At 44.1% G+C, this 18,735-nt stretch overlaps 1 protein-coding gene across 2 annotated transcripts; it reads left to right on the top strand.

Annotated features, from left to right (window-relative positions):
- The first annotated feature begins 4,960 nt into the window (after positions 1 to 4,960).
- LOC138214643 (cyclin-dependent kinase 5 activator 1) lies at positions 4,961 to 12,333 on the top strand. Of its 2 annotated transcripts, none has more exons than XM_069176406.1 (2): positions 4,961 to 5,345; positions 6,142 to 12,333. In XM_069176406.1, exon 2 carries the CDS (start codon positions 6,295 to 6,297, stop codon positions 7,294 to 7,296), a length of 1,002 nt encoding a protein of 333 aa, XP_069032507.1. In that variant the 5' UTR covers positions 4,961 to 5,345; positions 6,142 to 6,294; the 3' UTR covers positions 7,297 to 12,333. The 2 variants fall into 2 exon arrangements, with proteins under 2 accessions (XP_069032507.1, XP_069032506.1); XM_069176405.1 differs by having other exon boundaries at positions 4,961 to 5,552.
- Positions 12,334 to 18,735: the final 6,402 nt, after the last annotated feature.

Here is an 18,735-nt window from a genome sequence, read left to right as displayed (position 1 = left end):
TTTCCCCAGGTTTTGGGCGCTGTTTGTTTTGATGTGGCTGGGATCCTTCCCAACCAGAAGTGCTCCCGCAGTCGCTGCCCATAAACCGACTGAACCCAAATTGCCTGAAACTCTGAATGAAAAGATGCCAGTTGAGGCTGCAGCACACTGGGGGGATATTACATTTTAACAATTCAAATCACACAGGCTTCGTTACAACAGCTGTAAACTCGGAAATATGTCTTAGGCAAACAGTGAGACAGAATTACACCCAGAAACACTGAGGACGCCCTGCTGCTGCTGCTGGAAACTCATTCAAGGTTTCATTTTAGTGCTTTCATGCTGTTCTTTTTAAATAAATAAAATAAGATCAGTGGGTGGGTGACAGAGAGGAAGGATGGATCCACTGTGTGTTTGGATGAGGATGAAAGTGTCTGTGATGAGAGCAGAATAATAATTTTAAAAAAAAACTACAGCTGCTGGGCCTCATTTGCAACAACAACAAAAAGCAGGAAACAATTTGTTATATTGACGGCACCAGGCATCTTCTTCTGCTGCTGCAAAATGTGGGACATGATGATACAAATCACAATTACGTAATAGATCTGGGTCAGCCGACAGAAAACGAAAGAAATTCATCCCCTCTTCAGGAAAAGAAGCTCAAAACAAGGAAACTTCATGACCACTTTAAACATGTTTAGGCTCTTTTTGAAAGCTGACAAGAATAGCATGAATATCAGCTGCCTCAGTTTGACAAATGTTTAGATGTTAGTTTCATTCATCCACATTTAATCTCAGGATTTAGAAAATAAAATTTTAAAATGAGGATTAGGATGACACCACAGGTCTGTGCTCATGTTTCCTGCCTCCTGTCTGTTGTCGTAAAGTGATGTAGAGCATGTGTGTGTGTGTGTGTGTGTGTGTGTGTGTAGGGTTGGACAACAACAGCTCTTTTCATAGCCGTCAGTGTATCCGGGTCAGCTGTGCAGGAGAAGCTGAGAATCCTGCAGCTGTTGGAGGGAAGAACAGCAGAGAGAATAAAGACGGAGTGCGAATAAGACTGTGTGTGTGTGTGTGTGTGTGTGTGTGTGTGTGTGTGTGTGTGTGTGTGTGTGTGTGTGTGTGTGTGTGTGTGTGTGTGTGTGTGTGTGTGTGTGTGTGTGTTGAATGGAGGAGATCTCCCCTATACAGCTCGAGCAGCCAATCAGCCAGCTCACTGACTCAAATGCTGGAAAACAACGATGGGTTTATGCTAGAAGAGAACTTTCTCTCCTGGTTTTGTCTGTGTGTTGTCGACTCAGACTAAAACCTGTCCTTCTGTTTTTTATTTAGACATGTAAAACTTTTCAGAACAACCATCATGTTGCAACCAAGCGGCAACCAACAGTGACGTCATCCGTTGGTTTGTGAACGGCCGCTATGAAGCCTCGCTCTCGGATTTTGCTGTCGCCATAAATTTGGAGCCATAAGTGACGATATTTGGATTTGAAATTTTATAGTTTTTCATTATTAATGAGATTTCCAGCACAGCCATTTTATCGTGAATTAAAATCTCTAACAATATGCCAGAATTGCTGCTGATCAAATTCATATTTATTAATGTGCACATTGACTTAGCTCATCACTGATCACAGTAGATGTGTCTGTTCAGTGACGGGCTCAGTGGGTCCGAAAACAAGGACATAATATTTTTGTACACCAGATATGTATCATTCAGTGTTTCATGTTTGCAGTAAATAGATGCAGCGAGTGTACAGTTTTCTTCTATTACGGTGTCAGTCCTCTGGAGGATGACTCAGTAATAAATGCAGAGAAAGGCTGTGGGTGTGACATTTCGTTGGAGAAGCTGCCAAACAAGCTTTTAGACACGTTCTGCAGGGTTGGAAAGTGATTCATGATCAATCAGTTGAGTAGTTTTAACCAAAACTCTCCTGATAACTCCTCAGAGGTCCTTTGTCATCTTCATCACTGCTGCTCCATGTTTGGAAAAGGGTGACTGATTAATCTCTTTTCCTGTTGATGGGGCACCAAAACAAAAGATTTCTGCAGAGAGGAAATAGGAGGGATCGGCTTCTCTGATGATGTCTTTGAGTCTGTCTTCCCCCTCCTGACTCTCTCGGGGGGGTTTCTGTCCTTCACAACTCCTCAGCTGGGGGGAGTTTCAGACCAGAGAGAATAAACTCTTGAGGCGTTTCTGAATGAGACATGAAAGCATCAAAGTGATCTGATTTTTGTTGCATCACTTTCTCTTCTGAAAAGCTTCCTCTGAGATCCTTTTGTCATATGTTTGTGCAGAATTGCAGGTTGACAGAGCTCTTCACACCTTAAAAATAGATGATGCTGTGGTCTGCTGCTAAATTTACTGGATAGTGCTAAGAAAAGACTAAAAGATTAGAAGGGTCCAGATAAAGGGGTTAAGTTTGTAGGCTTGAGTTAACAACGGTGGTTTTTTTTTTTTAAGGACTGGAGGAGGTTTTGAGTTCTGTCCTCTGCTCGAAGTATTATACTGGGGCTTCATTTTGCTGAATTTGTGACAATAACATCCAAAAGCTTTAAAATTCCCCCCTAAAAACATCTTTTATTTTTCTATCCTCACTCGACTCCTCCTGCTAAATCTTCTGCCTGCTCATTTCCATCCTCTGCCAAATCCCGTTTTATCTCATCTTTCCATTATCACTTGTTTAAAACTCTGTTTTCCTGCAGTCCCTCATCTCCAGGGAATCCCTGAGCAGCAAGTTAATTTTGTCTTGTTTCCCCAGAAAAGTCCTGAGCTGTGCATTGATGTCAAAGTGCCAGGGAAGGCCTGGGAGTCTTTGGTGTGCGGGATCAAAAACTGAAGCATTTAGATAATCAAGCAATGATTGGGAAGCCTTTTTTTTTTTTTTTTTAAGTGTATAAATAAATCCTCTGCAGATGCTTTATGGATTTCTTATTAAAAGAAACCTACAGGTTGGACGGGATTTAAATTTCTCAAGCTGATGTTTATCTTTCTGTTTAGTGAAAGAAAATGTACTAATGTATAAATTAATGCCAATAGATACTCATTATGGCTGCCGTTATATATATGCCAATAAGTCATTAAAGTAAGTAACAACCTGGCAACCAAAGAGTGAGAAAAAGAAAAGCATGGCTTTGTGGCCTAATATCTAATTAAGGACGGGATTATTTTCAGATGGACCACCAGAAAACTAATAAGAATGAGTGACTTCAGCTGATAATACCATAAGAATCTTTGGAAAAAAATGTATGGACTTTGTATTTCATGAGAGAATTTGAATGGGAGTCGATGGAGCTGGAGGCTTTTTGGAGCCAAATCCCCAACTGGCCCTAAGTGGTATTGCAGTTTAAGTCACTTCCACATTGGCTCTATCCACTTTTACAAACAGTCTATGATACAGATCCAAAGCTGTGATAGAAGAATTGATCCGCTCATTTGATATTTATTATATTCATACACCCAAACAATGTATCTGATCCTCTTATGCTCGACAGCTCAGGCGGCTACGTGACCCACAATACAGGATGGACTCATGGAGACAGTTACATAATCACACCTGACCTGCCACCACGTGAGGGAGGCTTACTCTCTCTAACCCACCGTGAACCCTCCGAGGTGTAGCTCACTCACTTTCATTTCATCATCATCATCATCACCATCATCATTTAATTTCCAATTTCATTCCGCTTTTCTCTGCGGGGTTATTCAGGTGAGGGACAGTCAGCGCATTGCAGCGTGAAGATCATCGCGACAGAGAGGAATCACTCACACAGCAGCAGAAACATGTTGTTAAAATGAAGCTTCAATTTGACCCCCCCGTGCTTGACGCTTATGTTTTCAGGCTTCTGGGGGACTATAGTACATTATTTATATGTCATTATACTTTTATTGGACAGAATTCACTTTGCACCATTTGCAGTTTAAGTAGCTGAGAGTGTTTATCAGACCATCACATCTGTTATGAGCTGAAGTGAAGAGCTGGTTTGAAGATTTGTGAAAATTGTACTCATTAAACTATTGATACTTCTGCTGCTACTTCTCACCTCCACTGCTACCCACACTAATATCAGACAATGTCACTGCGCTGTGTCGATGGTCCCTTCCAGTTTTATTGTTATTCATGTTAATACAACAATGGCCTTATTTTGAGTTAAGTCTTCGTTCTGGAACCTGAGAAAACAATCTAATTGATTAAGCACCCACTTAATCAATTAGATTTTAAATTCCTAATTCTAACAACTGTAAACTCCATCTGTGCTGATGAAAACTATGTGATACAACTGAAACCTCCGGAACAGCAAGTAAAATGAGCTTTACTTTTTAGTATGTAAAGTTCATTTTTAATAAAGTCAAAAATTAAAAATTATTCAAAATTGTATTGAAAAAAAGTTGTGCTAAGGTTTTTATGTTCTTATTTTAGTTTAATATTAATGATTAGTTAGTTAGGCCATCTAATGTCTTTTTTTTTAGATTATATTAAGATATCATTTACCTGTTAAACATAATTTACTTTATTAGATCATTAAAAAACATGTTTGTATTGCATTTGATATATTTTATCTAATGTTTGTTAATGTTTATCATTTATTTTAATTGGATTTTATTTTATTTTACACTCAGGTTTATTCGACATAATTTTGGGAGGGCCTTTTTTTATTACGTTATTTTGCACTATACAGCCTACTGCTGCTGGACCCATTAACCTTTGTCGTTGTTAACTGTAGTAGCGAGATGTAGCCTCCTGTTTTGCTTGCAGTTTACCGTACTGTTTGTGTGTTTGTTTGTCTGTGCGTGTGTGTGTGTGTGTGTGTGTGTGTGTGTGTGTGTGTGTGTGCGTGCGTGTGTGTGTGTGTGTGTGTGTGTGTGTGTGTGTGCGTGCCAGCAGCAGAGCCCTGTTAGGAGGAGTCAGTGGCGGGGGGGAGGCGGTGTGAAGAGCCGCTCCGCGCGCTCACTGGCTGCTCGTCCAGTGCGTCTTGTGTGTGTGTGTGTGTGTGTGTGTGTGTGTGTGTGTGTGTGTGTGTGTGTGTGTGTGAGAGAGAGAGAGAGAGAGAGAGAGAGAGAGAGAGAGAGACCGTTCACAGGTCGCACTGCCGGGACCGAATAACGGTTATTGGACAAGTGAAGCTCTCGGTGTGCGGACTCCCAGCTGCACCAGGGTGCAGTAGTACCGGGACTGGGAGAAGTCAAGAGGAGACTTTACGCACGGAGGAGATGGAATACATTGAAAGGACTCGGACTCTGTGAAAGTTTGCTTCTGGTTTTCTGTCATGGAGCCGCAAATGACGAGACAATTAATCCCAGTGAGGTCACCCATCACTCTCGCATGGGTCTGAGGTGCAGCGGAGGATGTCACCTGCATCTTTAAAGAGTAGGTCAAAGCTCCTGCAACAGTGACTTTCTGCCCCTAATTCTGCAGACAGACCTCCGTCCTTCTTGCCGTCACCGCCAGTTACCGGCTGTAGCTGCAGAATTGGTGCATTTGTTGCGCTCCTGTAGCCTCATATATCTTTGCACCATCGCGGACTGCGGCAAAAAAAAAAAAACACAATAGCGGCCAACCGTCTCGTAAACACAGGTGAGCTGCTTTGAGGAGGACAGTCCTAGTATACATTTGTTCTGTGATGCGACAGTTTTTATATCTCTGAACTAAAGCGGAGATTTTAAACAGAGCATAATATCTGTTGGTAAATAGCCTGAGGATTGTTCCGTGGCCCCGGTTCAATCTCGGATCATGAATTTGCTAATTAAAAGCAAAAATCCTTGATAGTTTAAAATGCATGAATCTGGAATGAGATTAAATTCGGCTGTTTGTTTTTTTTCCATTTTAAAGGTCTGAACAAATGGTGTTAATCCACCTTGTCTGACTATTTCATGCACTTATTCTGCATCAGCTTGTCGCAGTTTATGATTGAAGCTTTGTAATGTTAACATAATGTTTGAAATATTCAAAGCCCAAATTTAGTACTTTGTTATTGCTGCAATAACAGCAATGGTTTGGTTTGGGAAAGTTGGGTGATTTTTCACTGCACTGGTTGAACCTGAGAAGGTTAAAGTCAACTACAAGGTGCAATTCACAGTTTGTTTTTGTTCGTGGGATTAGATGCCAGTGTGTACATTTATTCTGATTTCCATGAGTTACATTTTTCTCTGTTTATATCGCTCAGATCACCTTGACATGCCTGCACCGCTCGTCTCTGCATGATGTTTCCCTGTTGAGAATTCACATCTTCTGGATATTCAGACATAAAAGAGAAGAAACGCCCTCCTTCCTCTTCAACACTAATAAGGCAGTATAATCTCTGGAGCTCTGACTCACCATGGGCACTGTACTCTCCCTGTCGCCCGGCTCTCGCAAATCAAGCTACTATGACAACCGTCCAGGCTCGCTCAGCCACTACCCGAGCCTCAGCAGCCGCTCTCTCAACACCCAGAAAGACCGCGGGCTGAAGAGGGGCCAGTCCATCTTCCTCCCGGCGCTCACGTGGAAGCGGCTGGTGGCTTCGACGAAGAAGAAGGGCAACTCCAAGAAAGCCTCCGGCGGCCCGGTGGCTCTCGGGGATCCTCTAAACAACAACAATATCAACATCTACCAGAAGGACCCTGTGCTGCACCTCAACCGCGAGAATGTGAAGAAGTCCCTGTCGTGTGCCAACCTGTCCAGCTACGAGGGCCCAGCCGGACTGGGTCTGGGGCTCGGCTACGGAATGGGGATGGGGATGGGGATGGGTCAGGGGTACGGATATGGCTACAACAAACCCCAGCAGCTTTCCTCTGTGAAGAAAGTCCCTCAGGGGACGGTGACCTCGTCTCCGAAGCGCGTCATCGTCCAGGCCTCCACCAGCGAGCTCCTCCGCTGCTTGGGGGAGTTCCTGTGCTGTCGCTGCTACCGCCTGAAGCATCTGTCCCCGGCCGACCCGGTGCTCTGGCTGCGGGCCGTCGATCGCTCGCTGCTGCTGCAGGGCTGGCAGGACCAGGCCTTCGTCACGCCGGCCAACGTCGTCTTCGTCTACATGCTGTGCCGAGACGTAGTGGAGGGTGACGTGGTGGCGTCGGAGCACGAGCTGCAGGCCATCCTGCTCACCTGCCTCTACCTGTCCTACTCCTACATGGGCAACGAGATCTCGTACCCGCTCAAGCCCTTCCTGGTGGAGGCGGGTAAGGAGGCCTTCTGGGACCGCTGCCTCGCCATCATCGACGCCACCAGCGCCAAGATGCTGCGGATCAATGCGGACCCGCACTATTTCACACAAGTATTCGCTGAACTGAAGAGCGAAGGCGGCTGTGGCCCTCAGGACTATAGTCGGGTGCTGGATCGGTGAGAGGAGGTTCGAGCGCCCGTCCTCGCTGACCGCATGCCTTTTTGTACGCCCATGCACACATAAACTTGCACATAGACACACGTTGTCTCAGACAGATTCTTGTACCCCTTTGTCTGCTATGAAGCGACGAAGGCCTATCTCGACTCTCGACAGACTAATTTCAACCCCACCCCCCAGTCTGTGTTTGCTGCCGTCCTCCCTTCCATCCACAGATAGAGTTCCTCTGGTATTTGACTAAAACAGGCTTATAGTTGTTTTTTCACTGTAGTACCCACCTGGGTTTACGTTGGGGAACCATTTGGTCCACCTGTCCCATATCTGACCCCCTGTGTCTGGAGCACCCAGCATCCCAGCAGCCTCATCCACCTCTGTGAATGTGATCAATCAGTGTGCACCGGGCAGGAGTGAAGCAAGACTCAGACAATACTATCCACACAGGCCAAGTTATATTTCTTTGGACAGCCCAAGGAGATGTCCTGATGTCCACCGCTGACTGAGCCTCGTGTGTCAGCTGGGAAAAGTATGACTCAGACTGATGGGAACAGCTGAGAGGTCCGCGACAGGTCCTGCTGGTCCTGCTGTGTCGTCAGAAAAGCAAAACAATGTTTTGTGGAGCCTTTTGAGGGCCGTCTCGCTTGAGGGGACAGTTGCTGTTTTTTTTTTTTTATCTTCACTCACTCAAATCTGACAGTAGCTTCCTCCGTGTCTGATTTAATCTGAGGGGAGTTTCGTGGTGGAAGCAGAACTTGGATTTAAGACGGGCTGGTTCTCTGTGAGCATATGCATGGCCGTGTGTGTGTGTGTGTGTGTGTGTGTGTGTGTGTGTGTGTGTGTGTGTGTGTGTGTGTGTGTGTGTGTGTGTGCGTAAGCATTGTAGGCATTGTGCAGTGGACGGCAGCCAGGGTCATCAGCTGTTTACCCTGTCCTTTGTTCCCTGAGTCTTGTTGACAGGGCACCCACAGCCGTGGTATTAATGAGATTAGCAGATTACTGCAGCCCCTCCCCTCACTCAACCTCTGCCCCCTTCTTGTCCGGTCGGCAGCCCTGCAGAGCTTCAGTGGCTAATCCAGGCCGGGCTGGACCGAGCAGGACTTTAAACGCACACGTGCACAAACACACACACACACACACACACACACACACACACACACACACACACACACACACACACACACACACACACAGTCCTCAGTGCGTGAATAAAATGCTGTGTGTGATGCACGTGTGCGGCTCAGGGTCTGAGGTGGAGGCATCCAAGCTCACCGAAGGCTGTCCAGGCAGGAGCGACAGATTGTTGTGGTTAAAAGGGAGTTTGTTGTTGCCGCTTCTGAATTCGTCCCACTTTCTCACGAGTCACCTGCGCATCCTCATCTGCCATCGAGAAGCTTTCAGGGACGGGGAGTTGATTTCTCTCATGTCCCTCCCTCAACCCATCTCGCTTTCTGAATTATTCCCTTGAATGAACCGTTGGCATTTCTGCCTCAGTGGCTTGAATCTCTATTCCCGGGTGTTTTAATGTGTGTTTGTGCATGCTCTGGCATCACAGATGAGCCAAAGGTTTATCGTTTTACAGATTTTCAGGGAAATTATATGATTTGTTTGTTGTAGCTCATCAATTTCCTAATTTTATCAAGTTGATTTTAGGTCCCTGTGAATCTAAAAGTTTAGATTCCTGCTGCAAGAGGTCACTCCATTTTACAGGAACTGACATCATCTTGTAATGCATACAGTTTAAAGCTTAGAAATTGAGCACAAATTAGCTGCTAATTATACTTTCAGTGGTTAAAAACTTTAAAAAAAAAAAACAACTGTCGTGTCTCGTGGTTGGAAGAGGGAAGCTAACGGCGATCTCTTGTACACAGCCTGTATCGAACTATCCGCCCAACAAAGACTTAATCTTATTGTCGCCAGGCATCTGGAGGCCTCCTCCGCGTGCCAATTGCTTTGCAGTGATGCCACACTATCTGCTCGCCCACAAGGTCGTATGACAAACAAGTATCCTGTCATATGTGACCTTTACACGCATGCGCACACACATACTCTCCTTGGGTAATCCAGTCTTAATCCTCCCGCCCAATCAAATAGAGACAGGGAGCGCAGGATGAAAACGTGGAGGAATGCCGAAAAACGGTTCAGAATCCGATGGGATTTGGTGCGACACTCCCTGAACCGTTTGGCCCCTTCGAGATCAGCCTTCAAGTCCAGCTCTAACAAACTGGAGGCTTCAGAGGCCGAGGGCTCAACCCTGCTGCTTGTTCCAGCTCACCCAGTCTTCCTGCCTCCCCGCCCACCTGAGGGACTCGCATGAGCTTGACACCAGTCGGCCCGGGAGGACCGACAGCGGTGATTCACACTCTCAGAGTCGAGAAGTGAAACATCGCTGTCTCATTTCTCTGGGGCTTTGACTGGCAGCCATTTTGGGCTTGTTGTTGCAGTCACTGGAGCTTTCTCTTTGGCCGGGCTCAGCCTTTGACAAGGACACTTGTGTCTTGACTTTACCCCCCCTCCCTTCTCCCCTCCAACCCCATTTCCACACACACACACACACACACTCAGCTGTTGTTCCCTGCCTGTTTCATTAGATTTGACACCGCACACCCGCCAGCCATTGTCAGGACGAGGAAGGGCAGAATGGGACGGTTTGTTGGCATCGGGTCAGTTGTGTTTGTGAGTGAATGTGGGTCAGAGTTAAGCGCAACATCTGCTTCCACCAATCGCCTCATGCAGACCTGGACGATAATTAGATCAGAAGATACAGTAAAGCCTGGTCAAGTGTTGATGTTAACGAATCAGTGACAAATGAGGAATAACCTGACGCGGCGGTTCCTTGCTCACATTTGGCTCCTTCCTCACGGTCACCAACAGACACAGAGGAACCTCCTTTGTTTAAGTCGAACTGAGCATTGACGCAATTTGTCCAATGTGACGCAATTTGACCGAAAAGGCCTCTGTCCCCTCTCTCAGCACATCTGTCCAATCAGTCGCCGAGCTCCATCGTGTAGCTGTTCCTCCAATCGTTTCACGGAGCCGAGCGGCTTCCAAGCCAATTAACTCGCATCTTAGCTGGAGCACTAATTTTCTTCATCCAATCAAAGCCCCCGGCATGATCCCCGAGCTCTGGTACCTGACCGACGGCAGACAGACACACGATGCCCTAGACATCTCTTCGGATAATTCACAAGGCTTGTTTTGAGGAATGTGACCGGTTCCAGGTATTTAAACAGGATTAAACACTCGGTGCAATCTGGACCTCACTCTGTGGAAGGGACCTTTATCTGGGAGTCACCTGGAACAATAGTTCAGCCTTTGACTGGCTCTGATTTGGAGACTTTTGGGTTTGAGTAAACAATGTGATAAAAGACGTTAAGGAGAACTTTGGTGTTAGTTAGTATTTTTCTTACTGTCAACAACCACCATACATGAGGCTGTATCTTCACACTTAAGGACTTCCCTAGTTTGTCTGCATGTTCATCTGCAAACCCATTTGTTCATACTCAAGACTCTAAATCTCATAAAATGGGTCACGAATTTATAATTCTATTTAAAAAAAAGAAGAAAAAAAAGAGGCTTTCCTAAAAAAGCTGGGCACTGTAGTTTTTAGTTACTCATACAGGAGCAGATTTTGAATATGTTGGGGACTATTTTCAGCTGCGGATGAATACAGCAGCGAGGTGTACTGTATGTGGGATTGACTTAGAAAAACTGCAGTGCCCACATTGATAATAGTTTTTGGAGAAACAGAGATCTCTATGGTGCAAAGGAATAAGCTTTATCAGGTTTTTGGTGTTTCCGGGGGAATTGTTGACAGTAAGAAATTTAAAAAAAAAACTGCGTATCAACACTTATCCTTTGAGTCGCCACAGCTCTGTGAGTTGTGTTATTTCAGTATGCTGCTGTAGGTTCGTGTGACATTTCAATGGCACCCCGTAGATTGATGATGTAAATACGTGGTCGTGTAACAAAAAGACTTGTTAGTAATGAAAAAAAATGAACAAAAAGAAATAGTCTTGCTGTGTAGTAGCATGCATGCCAACCAGGTAGTTTAGACTTTTTTTTTTTTTTTTTTTTACCTCTGCTTTTTTTCTTTTTTTTTTTTTTATATGTGACGTTTGAAATGTTGATTTCTTTGGTAACTTAAAACTGGATCTCACCGGAGTGTTCCTTTAACGGAAACGTGATGTCAGCAGTATTAAAGTCTGTTGCGACTGCAGGAATTAGCTGTCATCATTATGGTGGTCGGTTCATGTTTAGAAACAATAGAGACAAAAAAATGTAAAAAAAAAAAAATCTCATCTTTTCAAGCTTGTTCCTGAAATAGCAAAGCATGTGAATTCATACGAGAAATGCCAGAATTAAAACTTTAACGCCTGTTATTTTAAATTCTCACGACTTTCTCAGACTTCATTCGTCACTTGGTCAGTTTTGAAACCGGAGCTCAGCCTGTTTTGTAGCTAAACCACTGCAACAAGGATGTCACTGCCTCCTCAGAGTCACAGCACACGTACAACATGATCGAGTTAGAGGCTATCAATAGCTTTTCTCATCAGTGCACCAGCTGGTGACACAAAGGCGGACATTGTACATGTAGCGGTGGACGCCGGCAGCTCCGGCTCGGCCTGCGTCCTCACCGACTGTAGCTCCAAACTCTGATGCAAAACAGCACTTCAGATTTCACAACTCCGTCAGCGCTGGACAGATGTTAGCACAGAGATGAATACACAACCGTCTGGCGTCCATCTCCTTCTCCTCTGCCGCCCCTGAGTTTCCATGGTTACGCTCCTCAGCCATCGTTGTGACTGTCACACCAAAATGAAGCAGGGCATCACCTCGAGTGACTTTCGTAAAGCCACTCCAGTGCGGGCGTCTCTCTAAAAAGTAAGAAATACTGTTGATGGGGAAAACTTGAAGAAAAACAAATGTGACTGTTTCATTTTTTTTTTTCATGTTGTTTTTGTTTGTTTATTTCCTTTTTCATAATGACGATGACGTTGTTTACTATATTGATTATTTAATAAAGTATTGAGCTGAAATCCAAAACCTGCCGTTTTCTGTTTTTCACGCGTGCACCTGCGAGGCTCACACACTTAACCAAACTGCCTTTGTCCTCCACACAGCCCACGTGATTCGCTCTCTCTGCCTGCAATCCAGCTAACTTCAGACCGGCAGTAAATTCACGTGGGACATAAAATAGCTTAATACGCAGCCACACAATAGCCCCCGTGCTGCAGATGGCCTTTTGGCTTCCTGTTGGAGGGGGGGGGGGGGGCTGCGCTCTTTATGAGCATGTCTCTGCACTCAATCACCATCCTCCCCGCTCTGACCACAGGTGGAAAAACGCTGCTCTGTGAGAGAGCCTCTACATGTGCTGTAAACATCCAATGAAACATGAAAGCGCAAAATTGGTGTTGCAGAGTACAGAGAAAGCTTCGTGGTGCCGGTTTGAAATGAGAAACGAAGAGAGTTAAAGCAGGTGTGGTGTGCAGATTTAGAAGCGAAGGTCAGCAGAGCGTCGGCCGCAGGCTGCCTTCTTCTGTCGCTGCGTGTTATCATTGATCTGCAGCGCTCACATTCAGACGACACCTCTCTCTCATTTTCACACACTTTCTTTGACACAGCTGTTGCATGAAAATCCAGATTCCAACACTATGAAATGAAAACTGAAACACTTTTTTGTTGCTTTTATATATATATATATATCTATATATATAGATATATATATATTAATATATGTTAATATATATTAATATATATATATTAAGACTCCCCGTCAACCCTCAACCCTCGAGCACACTTCCATCATCTTCCCAGGTCACACGTGTATACAAATCGAACCGATACCGTGTCAATAGAAAACTTTACAAAGGAGTACTACTACCTGAGGCGGACACTAAACAAAGGATTTTTTTTTTAGGGCTTCGATCTAATTGGTTTTGGATGCTTTCATTTAACCTAATATCTGGTGAACATCCAATTTCATCGTGAGAACAAAGCGATCCTTTAACGGGGGCCACGTTTGAAAAAGCGGCTGCCAGTCAAGTAATTTAACCTCGTGAGAAGTGCACTGCTTGATTTTGGTGCAGCCAGCTTTCACACCGGACGTGTGCCGCACCTGACCAGAGGCCTCATTTATAAAACAGTGTTGTTCGATCCATATTAAGCGTTCTCACACACAAAAGACAAACATGACAACCACACCGGCACGCAGCGCTCCTTTTCTAAATCACCCGTGAAAACGTGTGTACGAAGACGAGCCTCGTATCCCACCATCTACACCATCAAACATAAATGGATAACGCAAAGCGCTTCATGACTGCTCGTGCATATTAAATGAGACACGCTGCTCAGCGGTTCTTTGGTCAACCAGCAACAAGCGGACAGGAAGACCAGGAAAAGGAATTTTTATGACACAGGAATGGAAGTGCTTTCGGGTGGAGGATAGAAAACACATGTTGTCAGCCTGTGTTTTGTTCGGGGCACTCTTTCTTGGCCTGAAACCAAGCCAGCAGTTTGCTGTTAAAGAGATAGACCATTTATTTTTCCTTTTCTATTATGACAAATGAGCTTTAACTTCTGAGGTGCTGCTGGTAGAGTTTGTGTCCGTTTGTATGCGGTCAGGTAGTTGTTTTATGCTGAGCTAAGCTAACCGTCTGCTGACTTAAAGTTATTGTGCAGATACGAGCATCATGTTGACGTTGAAAAAGGAGAAAAATGTCTTTCAGCAGAAGATAAAAACTGTAATACATCAACAGTCTTTTTTTTTCTTTTTTTTATCGCAATAGACCTAAAATGTTTCCCTTTTTTCCACACATAGCTTTTATCATGTGACAGATGTCGCCCATAAAACTACGACTGAAATGTGACTTTTCAGCTAAAGAGGCTTACTTGGCGAGGAGGCGATGCAACTGTCTGGTCTCCCTGTCTGACGGTATTGGAAAATGATTATTTAAATGCCATTTATAATCTGTTCACGATGCAAAGGGCAGCGGAGGGGAGAAAAAAAAACATATGGTGCTGGTTGGAGCCGGGGTCAGCGGCTGAGGCCGGGGAGACCTCAGGGGGCAGAGAGGTGAGGGAGGGGGGACAGGGGACAGGGGGGGGAGGGGGACAGGGGGACATGGAGGGGGGTTGTAGCGCTCCGATAAGAAAAAAAAAAGGAAAGAGGACAGATGAGATGAGAAGGAGCTGCATCGCTGCAGATGGCCGCCTCCGCCCGCCTCCGCCCGACTGAGTCCCGTCCAGCTTTCTCCGGTCCTCCTAGGACACAAATCACCGGCTCCCTGCCTCCCAGTGTCACACTGCTGCAGAGCTCCTGTGTTCCCAGCGGCTTTCTGAAAGCCTCGGCCGCTGTTCACTGGCTTTTATCGGCCCTCTGGGATCCGCCGTGCACCAAAAAAACAAAAAAAAAACCCTGCTGTCGTGATTCCTATGCACGGCATCCAGAGACATTACCACTTTCAAGCCGCGCTTGAAATTGAGCTACACTTTTCCAGCACCACATATGACCGCGTGACATCAAAATACATTTGAAAATCGTATTTAGTCATTTTTAATTGGAAATTTGAACAGTTATTGACGAAAACAAGTTAAATCACGCTGCATCTGTTCCGACGTAAGCTCACTTCATTAGCACGGTCAGCTAATTATCTTACGGTAATAAAATATTACTTCAAAGGCAGAGAAGCATACCGTTAAGCGATCATATTGGTTTGTGGTTTAAATGTTAAGTAAAAGAAAAAAGTAAAAGAAACCCACATCCCCAACCAGCACTTCCACTGAGTAGTAGCAGCTGTATGAGGTTGAAGCTGGCATTAGCAGGTCTGTGGGAATGAGAGCACGCCGGTCTGTGAGTATAATCAAGTTTTTAGTGAACAATTTTCCTGCTAGTTGAGAAATGCAGCAGGCATTTGGGTCTCTTTTGTTTTATTGGTGTTAAAACACAAAAGTAAGCCATCGTTAGCCTGCTTCATCCGCGATGTTCCTGCTATAAGTCAAAATGTCTGCCATAAAAAAAAATGTCCGTTGCATTTAGACTTCCGGTTCGACACCGCAACGTAAGAACAGAACCTCTTTATTTTAAGGTCGTCTGAATCGGTAACCAGGGAGCTTCCTTTTTTTTTTTTTTACCAGGGACACGTTCGCTTCAGCCTCAGTCATTCAGCGCAATATCACGAAATAGGTAGCCATCAAATGAAAATTCTATTTTACATTTTACAAGTTTGTTCTTTGAAAACAAATCAGCTCAAAACATTAAAAAGTCAGTCTAGTTCACAAATATATCATTAGCTTAGTTACCAGTTGTCATTTCAGCTGACAAATTCAACAGTGGCTGGAAAACCGGCTTTTAAAATCAAGAAAACATTGCTTCAGAAATGTTGGTCATCTTTCACCATGAGTTTTCCATGTGAAAACAGAGTGAGCCTACTACTTACATATGTACAAATAATTATAATAAATGATGAATATAATAGATAATAGATCAATATAAATCAAACTACTTATTCTTTTTGTCTTTGATTCTGTCATATTTTGTCTGCAGGAATTTTAGTAAATCTTTATTTTAATTTCTGACCCTTATTTTATCAGGATGTCCCATTGAGGTCAAAATCTCTTTTACAAGGGACACACGGCCCAGATACAAATTCACCAAAAAATGTTGTGCTGCTGCTTCAATAGAATGAACAGATCATCCACTGCTGCGAGATCACCACACCCTATAAAATATGCATTATTTTGGCTTAACATTGGTTGTTTGGTCGCTCTGGTCTATCAAATATTTCCTGATTAGTAAGCATTCAGGCTGTTGGCATGTCGGTTCAGAGCGAGCCAAAGTAAAAACCAATCTCCCCCCTCATGTTACTGTAATCTCCGGCATGTGACCTCCCCTCCAGCTGATGACGGAGGGATGCTGGAGAACCTGCAGCGCTCACCAAACCGATGGCCGGTCTGCACTGAGAGGATTTAGGGGGGAAAACACAGCAGCTCTGGGACACATATTATATTCCCACTGGTAAATCCTCTCCAACTCATTACCAAATCCTCACTGCAGGGCTGCTAATCTCTGAAGAGAGACGGACTAGGTGCCAGTCTTTTTCTAATGGAATTGCATGGCGCTTTAAGTGATTGCATCAACAATTGACTGTCCTGATTGATTAGATCAGACGTAGAAGAATCCTGTTTGCACACGACTGCAGTAAGAAACCACAAAAACTTCATCACGATCCAAAAAACAAAGATCAGATGAAAACATATTAGGGCTGATCCACACTCTAACTACACAGCTGATTGCAGTATTGTGTTTATGACTGGAAGTGAGCTTTTGATTCGCAGCGAGGAGGGACGTGACTGGAGCTGTCAGAGAAGAAAATGATTGGAAAAATTAGGTGAAAGAAAAAGCCTGGCAGCAGTAGCAGCAGCAGCAGCTGCGAATGTGACGGGGAAACAATTGGGGAAATAATTGTTGCGCTTGTGCAGATGAAAAAGCTGCCATCAAACTGAACCTATCACGGCCCGTCAAAAAAAAGAAAAAATCAAAACACACGAATAAATCTGAAGTGTGTGAAAAAGATTCTGCTTTGGTGAAGCAAAAAAAATATCCACGTTTGACCTGATGATTAGCAGTTTATGTTTTGAAAATGCATGCATCAAACACACTTAATAATCAGTGACGGGGAGGCTTTGAGGGCTGCACTCACACTTTCAATTAATAAATCTGGGCTTTTACATCAGTGATTAAAGGATTACACAAACAAATGCAGCATATATGCTATAATCTCTTTTTCTGATTGAACACGAGGGGCCAACATACAGTGTCAGTGACTGATTCGTCTGATTGGTGGAGCTGTAACTGGGAGAAGAGCTGTGGTTTCAGCAGCAGATTAACAGAGAGTCTGGAGGCCTTCATTTTGGCTCGGAGTCACGGAGCTTCCACAGAAACAGATATCAGTCCGAGAGCTGAGATGCTGTTCGTGGCATTTCGGTAAAAACAAAATCTCGGCCAGTTGCGCGAGCACGAGTTCTCTGCAGCTGCAGCGAGCAGACTGATTTTCTTATTATCTGAGACGCTGATTCAACTGTGGCAGAAAGATGTGACCAAATTAAATGAAATTCAAATTAGATTCACAATTAACTTTGTTTTGCCAATAAACGCAATTTTCTGTCAAAATGGGTCGAGAGAGTAAAGAGCTGAGGTGTGCAGAGGACGGTTATTTCTGCTGCATGTTTACTTGCACTTTACTCCGACTAATGAGATCTCAAAATAACTAAAACCCACCAAACGGGCTGAAAATGAAAGTTCTTCTGCACAGCTGCTGACTCGGGTCACCTGATTAACAGAACCTGGAGGCACAAACACTCACTGCTATCCTTGTCACGATCAGGTTTTCGGAGCATCCATTTATATCCCTGTTTCTTGGATAAGCTCTTATCCTGGCTTTGAGGAGTCCAGAAATGCAAACTGGATTAGTCTGATACACAACAGGATACTAACATGTCAACACTTAAATCTGCTCCAATCGTGAAGGTGACGGACGCTGTGAGCCATAAAATGACACACGGAGCTGCGTTGGTGGAGGCGTTTTCCTTCAGTGAGACAAAAACATGAAGTCAAGTTCAGTTCTCTTAATTTGACTTTAAGATGCCGAAACATTTTAACATTTCATAACATACCGTGACAGGATTTTATGTCTCTGTGAGGTTATTATCAGAGCCAATATTTTGTCTTTTGTTGTGGAGAACATGACGTAAACAGCAGAAATTCAACATTACAGGTTTGTATTGGACACTTCACAGGAATAAGGCTGTCACGATCAAAAGATTTTAGTAGATGATCACCAGACAGAAACTAAACTGTTGATGCTTAGTCGGTAACAAAGACAATAATCTCAATTATTTTAAAATCTGGAGCTGTATAACCAGGTTTCATGTGAGCAGTGTATCCTAAATATTGTCAAAACACCAGCATTTGTTATTTTATTTCTTATTTTTTTTTATATACACTGTAGAAATGTATGAATTAAACACTCTTTCAGCATTTGTTTGATGAAGAATTGTAATTTGTAAATTGTAATTATACACAACAGGTAGATTCAAGGTTACTTTAAAAAGCAGTAATGCACGCTCAGCCTCAAAACCACAAAATATATCCGAACATTTCAGTCAGATGTTCGTCGTTTCGATCTGACGACACAAAATGACGTGTAGGGTTAAGGTGTTTTAAACTTCCTTTGGCTCGTTCACACCTTGTCATTAAGGTCACATCGCAGTCATGTGAGAGTTGTTAGAGTTACCAGAATAAAGGTGTGAATTGGCGTCAAACTGCCTCAACGGGGATGTCGAGACGCCTTTACTGTCCCACGGCCACTTCAAAGGAGAAAAACCGAGAGACGCTGTGTTTGCATCACTTTTAAGCTGTTTTGAAGTCAGTTAGCTCATATTAAGGAA

The sequence above is a fragment of the Embiotoca jacksoni genome, unplaced genomic scaffold, assembly GCF_022577435.1.
Source record: "Embiotoca jacksoni isolate LCO1_2020_lvr unplaced genomic scaffold, fEmbJac1.0.p SCAF_7, whole genome shotgun sequence".
NCBI lineage: Eukaryota > Metazoa > Chordata > Actinopteri > Embiotocidae > Embiotoca > Embiotoca jacksoni.
This window is presented reverse-complemented; position numbering and strand designations above follow the sequence as displayed.